The sequence below is a fragment of the Impatiens glandulifera genome, chromosome 2 (genome assembly GCF_907164915.1).
Source record: "Impatiens glandulifera chromosome 2, dImpGla2.1, whole genome shotgun sequence".
NCBI lineage: Eukaryota > Viridiplantae > Streptophyta > Magnoliopsida > Ericales > Balsaminaceae > Impatiens > Impatiens glandulifera.
In genome coordinates, this window is record NC_061863.1 from 15,545,191 (window position 1) to 15,555,886 (window position 10,696).

Below are 10,696 nucleotides of genomic sequence, written 5' to 3' on the forward strand. Positions count from 1 at the left end.
TAAATTTCTCAAATATTTGTCCACAATTTGGAACATTATATTTTAACCATTAAACTATTTTTTATTGTTAAATTACATTTTTTTTTAATGTAGAGATATATATTATGTAAATATACTTTCGAGTTTAATCTGTAATATAATCATTCAAAATTTTCACTAAACTAAATAGAAAACCAACTCACCCCATACAGTAGAAAACTCAGTCCATACAGTAGAAAACTCAGTCCATACTTTCGAGTTTAATCTGTAACAAAATTCACTCTTGAAAAAAAAATACACAAAGATGGCTTCAACTTATTGATGATGAAATATCTATTGGTAAGCTACCAAAGTAAATTCTTTCCCTTGCCTTCTTTGCCTGACATTCAAATCGAAATAACTATAAATGTTAAATATAAACAAAATCGAACATTAATTTAAATTAAACCTATTAATTTAGAAATACTTTTAATTCTCTCAATTTGATGTAGGTTCAATAAAATTATTATAAAGGAATATATTACTAATAATAATAATTAAAATACCTGAAGTTCCCAATCAAGTTTCATGGTAATGACTAAAAGCAAAACTGCCTGAAAGCTACTTCCAAACATGATCCCAATCCAAAGACCCTGTCTCATACAAGTTCAATCCACATCAATAATGGGCATTTTTATTATGAGCTCCATTTATTTATTTATTTATGATGTTAGTAAAAATATCAAAAATAATAATTATTATGACAATAATCTAGAAAGTGTCTAGGGTTTAGAAAGACTATATATATTGAATAATTGTTTTTCAAAAAAGAAAACAAGGGGTATAAATGTCTTTTCACCTGGCCTCCAACTTTGATAATAAAAGTCAAGAACACAGCAGCAGGAAGTCCAATAAGGTAATAAGCCCCCAAATTCACATATGCACCAATTTTTTGCCAACCACACCCTCTTGCAACACCTTGTTTTACAAAAATATTAATTAACATATGCTCTTTATTTAACTCATTTCAAGCTTAAAAATACTTCCTTACAACAACAACAAAATTTGAAAATTATAACCTACCCGAGAAGACGGCTTGAATTCCATCGATGAAATTGGAAGCTGCGAGTAAAGGCATTATGTAAGCCATGTAATTGACAACTTCTTCTTCATTCGTAAACATATATCCCCAAAAATTTCTAACCCAAACCGCAACTAAACTTCCTATCAACCCTTCTATGGCCGATAAAAACAACACCACAAACACAGCCAGACGAGCCGCATATGGTTGTCCTGCTCCTAACTCATTAGACACTCTCGTGCTAGGAATAAAAAATAAGTGTTTAGATAAATAAATAGATTTCCTTGGTAACAAATTAATCTATTTTGTACCTTATTGCACTTCCTAGACCATATGGGATTCTAAATACAAGTGCACTTGTATTAAGGCTGCACATGCAAATTTAATAAATATGAAAGTTAGTAAAAATGGTAATAAAGACAAGCAAATAAAACAAAGTAAACAAACACCTTATTGTCATCATCGAAGTTTCTAGTTGAGGGTTAGGCAGTAGACCCGACATAAGAACCAAAAACTCGTACGACCAAAACTCCAAGCTGAAAATATTGATTTAATTAATTCATCTAGGTTTAAATAATCAAAAATCAAATGAAAATAATGAGCATGAACTTAATGTAAAAAAAAAAATCAAAAAAGAAATGCATTTTGAAGAATTCAATCAAGGTAAAATATTCATTCTTTATTATAAGAAATACTAAATAATAAATAAATAAATTCTTGGACTAGACTTAAGCCCAGTAACCCTATATATTGTTCTGCCCTTAAAATAGAACATTAAAGCTCCTTTGATATGAGTTTTGTGATTTTTTTAGAATTTTAACCAATGTATTTAAAATTCTCTCTATTAAATCAGTATATCATTTTTATCATCAAATATCTTATATCAATTAAAATACAAAATACCTATATTTTATTTTTATTATAAAATTTAAATAATTCAACTAATTAGAACTTTAAATAACCTTATAAATCAATCAAGACAGGTTTAACAAAAACCCCAAAAAAATGTTAACCTCAAAGAAAAAATGAAAATACGTTAATCTTAAAATTTTAACCCTTTAAATATATCACTAAATTGTGTTGCGATGCGAAAATCAGAGTGCCATTCATTTGGCAAAGAATCATGTTTATCATGGCAGGATGAAGTATATACAAGTTTGTTATCATTTCATCCGGTCAGCTTTAGAAAATGGAGTATTAGCTCTTGAGAATATTCCCGGGAGTGAGAATCCAACTGATATGTTGACGAAAGTTGTGACAAATAAGAAACTGAAGTTGTGCGCAACTTCAGTTGGTCTTCTTCGGTAAGACACCGGATAGAAAGCCACTACCGATCGAGAGATGATGAAATTAGTCTCCAAGTGGGAGATTGTTGAGTTATGGAGCATACACTTATAATAAACTCTACATTGTTAATAAGAGTGTATTGGGTTTTCTTTTTGGTTTTGGGCTTGGGCCTGACCAAAGTTATTTAGGTTTATTACCTGAATGTTTACCCTATAAATATGTGATTATTAAGGGTTTACATTGTGAAGACAGAATTCTAGAGAGATAAAGTATGAGGCAAAAAACTTTGTATTCCTTCTTCTTTCTTCATAGTGAAATCTGGTGGTGGCTGAAGTGGACGTAGCTCAATTTGAGTGAACCACTATAAATTTGTGTCTTCTTGTGTTCTTCTTTCTCGCATTTTTACAGATTGTTTCAAACATGTTGGATTTGGGAGATACAAATCCTAACATATTGCATAAAAGACTTAGTCTAGTTGTGAAGTTCGAAGTTTTGCTTGACCAGATAAGACTGCATCCTAGTCAACTGGTTTCAGATTATCGAGATATCACCCGAAGTTCTTACAATCTCTTTGTTTGCAGGGGCATCCACAAAGGTCTGGTCTTCCAGAATCTCCAACCTATTAGATATAGAGTGGATGCTCTACTGCATCGGCGCAATAGCTTCCAAAAAGAATTGCCGGAAAACATTCGTTCCTAGAGAAGCCTCCTCAGAAGAAGAGTGGATTGAAGAGATGATGTGGGAACCAACTAGAAAAGAGAAAATAGGTTCAGGTCGAAGACTTACTTGAATAGAGAGCTCTGATTCCTTATCAGGAGATGAGACTCGAGGCACATTGACCATTGCCCAAGATTCTTTGCCTTCTCCTTCGATTTCGTCGCGCAAATCCTTGATAAATACCGATATGTCTTTAAAGTAGAGGATTTTATTAGGGAGAGACTTCTTGGAGGATGATTAAGGGAAGGGACGTTTGGACTTGTGGGAGGGTCGTTTCTCTTCAGACGAGGAGTCGTCTGATGAAATTTGCATAGCGACTTTGGGTGCCTACTTACATGAGGAAGAAGGAAGTTGAACAGCTTCTGCTTCAGACGCCTTCTTGAAAACAGGAACTTAGAGCTGCTCAGCTTCTTTAGAGGGTTCTCCCTTCAGCAGACGGGATCTAATTCTGCTCAGACGTAGGGGGAGCAGCTTCAGATGGTTCCTTTTGAGCAGACAGAAGCTTATCTTAAAATTAAAGTTTATCTTTTTGTATTAATTTTATTACTTTCATATTGTTATATATTTATTTATTATTATTGTATTTAATATTGTAAATAATTAAAATTTTATTGTAATATATATATATTTTCATATTAATTTTAATTTTTTTTAAATGTTATTAATTAATTATATATCAAATAAATATAGACCAATATTTTAAATATATATATTAATAACAATTATATATAAATAAATTGAAACATAAAATGTATTATAATAATTATTATTAATAATAAACTATGTATTTACCTATTTAAAAATTACTGTTAAAATGTGATAATATTTTTAATTTATTCTCACATATATATCCAAATTAACCACAGTTTATTCGTTAGTTAAAAAGTTGAACTTATATTGTTAAAACGTATCGCGTTTATCAAATTTGGTGTTGAATTTAAAATATAAAATCTTATTAGTCTAGCTAGTTAAAGAGTATATTTGTTTTGTTATGTTGCAAGTTCAAAGCATATTGTAGCATTTTTAATTTTATTTTTAACCGTTTTAAGTTTATGGGCAGGTCAACCCACAATCTGACTCAAATATTCATTTACTCTCACATATATATCTAAATGAATCATATCTCTCAACCCGGCAATCCGGACACTTTGAAAATTAAGTATCTTTATATATATATATTAGTTAGTTTAAAAAGTTGAACATATATTGTTAAAACATCTCGCGTTCATCAAATTTGGTGTTGGTTTTAAAATATAAAGTCTTATTAACCTAGTTGGTTAAAAGGTTGTACTTATTTTGTAAGGTTGCAAGTTCAAAACACACTTGTAGCATTTTTAATTTTATTTTTAACCGTTTTAAGTTTATGGTGGGTGAACCCACAATCCGACCCAAATATCCATTTACTCTCACATATATATCCAAATTAATCACAGCTCTCGCCCCGACAATCCGGACACTTTCAAAATTAAGCATCATTATATATATATATATATATATATATATATATATATATATATATATATATATATATATATATATATATATATATATATATATATATATATATATATATATATATATATATATATATATATATATATATATATATATATATTATAGTTAGTTAAAAAGTTAACTTGTATTTTTAAAACGTCCCGCGTTCATCAAATTTGGTGTTAAATTTAAAATATAAAGTCTTATTAGTCTAATTGGTTAAAATGTTGTACTTGTTTTGTTATGTTACAAGTTCAAAACATACCTGTAGTATTTTTAATTTTATTTTTAACCGTTTTAAGTTTACGGACAGATCATCCCAAAATCCGACCTAAATATCTATTTACTCTCATATATATATATATATATATATATATATATATATATATATATATATATATATATATATATATATATCCAAATTAACCACAATTCTCGACCCGACAATCGGACACTTTAAAAGTTAAACATCATTATATATATTACTATTATTTCTCAAATTCTCATTAACCATTTTTAAAAAAAATAATAATAATAATAATAATAATTCACATTATTACATGTATCTACATGTTCCCTAATTTAATCCTATGATTTTTCAAATAACTATCTTAGCTACTCAAATTCATCATTATTCCCTAGTTTAATTTTTTATAAATTTCTCAAATATTGGTCCACAATTTGGAAGATTATATTTTAACCATTAAACTATTTTATTGTTAAATTACATTTTTTTTAATGTAGAGATATATATTATGTAAATATACTTTCGAGTTTAATCTGTAATATAATTATTCAAAATTTTCACTAAACTAAATAGAAAACCAACTCACCCCATACAGTAGAAAACTCAGTCCATACAGTAGAAAACTCAGTCCATACTTTCGAGTTTAATCTGTAACAAAATTCACTCTTGAAAAAAAAATACACAAAGATGGCTTCAACTTATTGATGATGAAATATCTATTGGTAAGCTACCAAAGTAAATTCTTTCCCTTGCCTTCTTTGCCTGACATTCAAATCGAAATAACTATAAATGTTAAATATAAACAAAATCGAACATTAATTTAAATTAAACCTATTAATTTAGAAATACTTTTAATTCTCTCAATTTGATGTAGGTTCAATAAAATTATTATAAAGGAATATATTACTAATAATAATAATTAAAATACCTGAAGTTCCCAATCAAGTTTCATGGTAATGACTAAAAGCAAAACTGCCTGAAAGCTACTTCCAAACATGATCCCAATCCAAAGACCCTGTCTCATACAAGTTCAATCCACATCAATAATGGGCATTTTTATTATGAGCTCCATTTATTTATTTATTTATGATGTTAGTAAAAATATCAAAAATAATAATTATTATGACAATAATCTAGAAAGTGTCTAGGGTTTAGAAAGACTATATATATTGAATAATTGTTTTTCAAAAAAGAAAACAAGGGGTATAAATGTCTTTTCACCTGGCCTCCAACTTTGATAATAAAAGTCAAGAACACAGCAGCAGGAAGTCCAATAAGGTAATAAGCCCCCAAATTCACATATGCACCAATCTTTTGCCAACCACACCCTCTTGCAACACCTTGTTTTACAATAATAATAATTAACATATGCTCTTTATTTAACTCATTTTAAGCTTAAAAATACACTTATAACAACAACAACAACAACAAAAATTTGAAAATATAACCTACCCGAGAAGACGGCTTGAATTCCATCGATGAAATTGGAAGCTGCGAGCAAAGGCATTATGTAAGCCATGTAATTGACAACTTCTTCTTCATTCGTAAACATATATCCCCAAAAATTTCTAACCCAAACCGCAACTAAACTTCCTATCAACCCTTCTATGGCCGATAAAAACAACACCACAAACACAGCCAGACGAGCCGCATATGGTTGTCCTGCTCCTAACTCATTAGACACTCTCGTGCTAGGAATAAAAAATAAGTGTTTAGATAAATAAATAGATTTCCTTGGTAACAAATTAATGTTATTTCTTTCTATTTGTACCTTATTGCACTTCCTAGACCATATGGGATTCTAAATACAAGTGCACTTGTATTAAGGCTGCACATGCAAATTTAATAAATCTGAAAGTTAGTAAAAATAGTAATAAAGACAAGCAAATAAAACAAAGTAAACACCTTATTGTCATCATCGAAGTTTCTAGTTGAGGGTTAGGCAGTAGACCCGACATAAGAACCAAAAACTCGTACGACCAAAACTCCAAGCTGAAAATATTGATTTAATTAATTCATCTAGGTTTAAATAATCAAAAATCAAATGAAAATAATGAGCATGAACCTAATGTAAAAAAAAAAAAAAAAAAAAAAAAAAAAAAAAAAAAAAAAATGCATTTCGGAAGAATTCAATCAAGGTAAAATATTCATTCTTTATTATAAAAATTACTAAATAATAAATAAATAAATTATTGGACTAGACTTAAGCCCAACCCTATATTGTTCTGCCCTTAAAATATAGAACATTAAAGCTCCTTTGATATGAGTTTTGTGATTATTTTAGAATTTTAACCAATGTATTTGAAATTCTCTCTATTAAATCAGTATATCATTTTTATCATCAAATCTCTTATATCAATTATAATACAAAATACCTATATTTTATTTTTATAAAATTTAAATAATTCAACTAATTGAAACTTTAAATAACCTTATAAATCAATCAAAACAGGTTTAACAAAACCCAAAAAAAAACTGTTAACCCCAAAAAAAGAATGAAAATATTTTAATCTTAAAATTTTAACCCTTTCAAATATATCACTAACTTAACCAATATTATACTTTTCTATATATTCTTTTTAAAAAAGTATTAAAAAAAATATAAAAATTGAATACTACCTCCTCCACTCACCAAATCATAAGAGCCGAAGGAATTCCAAGAGAAAGAAAACCAAATAGATCATTCAAACCCTCCATAGAAAACCCATTCCAAGTATTTCGACAAGAACCAGAAAACCTAATATAAGCTGCCAACAAGAACACATTAACCCAATACGAAATAGCAATCGAAATCGCCGCCCCTTTGGCCCCAAACTCGAGCTCAAAAACGAATAACCAACATAATAAAATGTGAAAAATTGTGCTCAATCCGGTTGTAAAGGTCAAGGGGCTCACAACATTCTGAGCTTGCAAGAACCGAAGCTGACACTGAAGAATCCCATAAGGGAATATACAAGGGATCAACCAAATAGCATAAGTCCCAGCTTCAAATGAAATCTCAACATCTTGGCCACAAAAAATCAATATATTTTGTGTAAAACCCATAATGAAAGCCAATGGAATAGCCATGATCATTAAAACAAGAACAGATCTTTGAAGGTATATACCAAGCATATAGTATTCTTTTGCACCATAAGCTTGCCCACATAACGTTTCCAATGCACCTCCCATGCCTAACTACATATATATTTACTATTAATTATTAATTAAAAGACAATAAAAATAAATAAATTATTTTTTTATTACCATAAGGCTAAAGGAGGTGACGCCGGAGAAAGAAGTTGCTAAGGAAGCTCCGGCGAGAGATAGCTCGCTGACGTGGCCGATGAACATGACTGATATAATCTGAAGACTGAACTGAAGAAAGCTAACGATAATGAGTGGTCCGGCCAGTTTGATCTGTTTCTTCAGCTCATTTAATATGTCATTCCAATCAATAATATTAGTAGCATTAGTTTCGCCATTTTTAGAGCTCGACAAGATCAGAGAAGATTCAAGACCTCTATCCATGGCTATTAATGTCAAGTAATAATGAAATTGGAAACCACAACAAAGAGAACTTTATATAATGCCGTTTTTGGAATAAAACTCAGTTTTTATCTCAAAAAACAACCTCTTATTAACTATCAAATCAAATAATTTTATTATTTAAATACCAAAACTATTTTCTAATTTTATCTTCTGGCTCTAATTCGTCATTCTCTCACCTACACCATATCTTCTAAAGTGAAAGGACAAATTAGTCTTTAAATTTTAAAAACTAATTTTTTCCTACTTATTATCAAAAAAGAGTTTTTTTTGGATAAAACCCAGACAAAATCAAAAAAACCACTTCCTCAAACAAGGCCATGGTATATATGGGTCCGTTTGATTCAGTGGAGATTTTGCATAATAATTTGTTATAGTAATGGTAAGTAATAAATTATGACTTGTTCAATAAAAGTTATTTAAATAACTTTGAGAGGAAATTAGTGATATTTTAAATAGATAAAATTTATTTTTTTTATAAAATGAATTAAAATGTATTAATATATATAAATAAAATAAAAAATAATAATTTTAAATCGATAATATTTTAGAAGTTTAATTAATTAATGGAATGATTTAATAAATTAATGAATGAGATAGTGTAAAATGGTGTTAACTTTTTATTGGGTTACTTAAATAAACTAAAATTCCCAAACATAAACATAAAAGTTATAATTAAATATATTTTATTTTAAAAGTAATTCTATTTTTTACATCTATTTTATATTATTATTTTTTAATTTATTATTATATATTAATATAATTTAAATATTTTTTTATCTTTAATTGTTGAAATTTTGAATAAAATTTCCAAATAGCCCATTTGAGACAAGTTTCTAACTCTACCTTATCCTAATAAGCTAAGTTGAATTATATTCATACAACTAATAAAAGAGTATAAAGCCTTTTTCATCTTGTTCGGTTTGGTGTATTTCAATTACTCAGATCTAAAAAACATTATTCATCTTTTTCATATTTTTGTTATTAACTAAAATATTAAATTATTCTTTATTTTATATTATTATTATATATTAATATTATTTAGATATTTTTATCCAAAATTATCATTGACTTCCCAAAATCACTAAAAAAAAAATTTTTATTTTCATTAAAAAAAATTATCCGAGAGAGCTCGAGTGTGATGAAAGAGTTTTTGGGATAAAACCTAGTTTTTATTCCAAAACTCAAATATCTTATCAATCATTAAATTAAATAATCTTATTATTTAAATATTAAAATTACCCTCTAATTTTATCTTGTCTTTAAATCATCATTTTCTCACATACATATTACCTTCTAAAGTCAAAGGATAAATTAGTTTTTAAATTTTAAAAACTATTTTTTTCTTAATTTTTACTAAATAAGGATTTTCAAATAAAGGTTTTTAGGATAAAATAAAGTAAAACCTAATATATATATATATATATATATATATTTCCTCAAACGAGTCATTTATTGTAACAGATATTACTTTGAATTCATATATTTAACTACTTTTATAAAAATAAAAATAAATGTCAGTACACATTTTGTAATGAGAACTGCCGACTGACTTATATCAAGAAAGGTCACATCATACATAATTACACTTTACACACCTTTTTATACTTGTACTTTTTTATTATATGCTGTAGGTATATAAATTGAAGAGTAAAGCATTCTTCGGATACATCCATTAAATTATTTAATTTTTTAATTAACATAATAAAATATTTATTATTTTAAATTATTATTTTTTATTTTATTTATTATATTAATATCTTTTAAACTTTTTATCAAAAAAATATTATTATTTTTTAAAATCGTCACCAATCATTTTATTTTTTTCTCTAAATTATTTAAATAAATTGGACTGAATAAGGTGTGAGAGTGAACAAAATAGATTTGGATAGAATTTTACTTATTAATATTTAATATTTTTAAATAAAATATTATATTTTGTTTAATATTGATTTAATGAATAAAAAATAAATGAACAAATGGTATTAAATAACTCAAGTAAACAAGATCTAACCTACTACAGATCTCATGTTTTTATCTACTTTCGAATTAGGTTTTTTAAACTAGAAAAAAAAATAAGTGATAATTTGAGGAGGTCTTGATTATTTTTGGTAAAAAATTTAAAAATTATTAATATATAAATAAAATAAAAAATTTAGTATTTTAGTTAATGAAATTGTTGATATAATCGTTAAAAGGTGATGGATTAAAAAATTAATTTTTGTTAAATTTGTTTAGAAACCAAAAGAACCTACCCTTAGACCGAAAAAGACCTAAGAGTGAACAAAATGGATTTGGATAAAATTTTACTTATTAATATTTAATATTTTTTAAATAAAAGGTTAGTATTTAATGAATAAGAAATAAATGAACAAATGGTGTCA

The 10,696-nt window shown here is 27.1% G+C and overlaps 1 protein-coding gene across 1 annotated transcript; it reads right to left on the minus strand.

Annotated features, from left to right (window-relative positions):
• Positions 1–255: 255 nt before the first annotated feature.
• On the minus strand, positions 256–8,294 carry LOC124924403 (protein DETOXIFICATION 16-like). Its single transcript, XM_047464445.1, has 14 exons — positions 8,031–8,294; positions 7,417–7,961; positions 6,690–6,776; positions 6,556–6,612; positions 6,237–6,475; positions 6,006–6,124; positions 5,713–5,799; positions 5,483–5,546; positions 2,973–3,234; positions 1,489–1,575; positions 1,351–1,407; positions 818–1,280; positions 525–611; positions 256–358 (listed from the first exon to the last, which is right to left on the minus strand). The coding sequence occupies exons 1-12, from the start codon at positions 8,292–8,294 to the stop codon at positions 1,031–1,033; spliced, it is 2,118 nt and encodes a 705-aa protein (XP_047320401.1). The 3' UTR covers positions 256–358; positions 525–611; positions 818–1,030.
• Between the last annotated feature and the right edge of the window lie 2,402 nt (positions 8,295–10,696).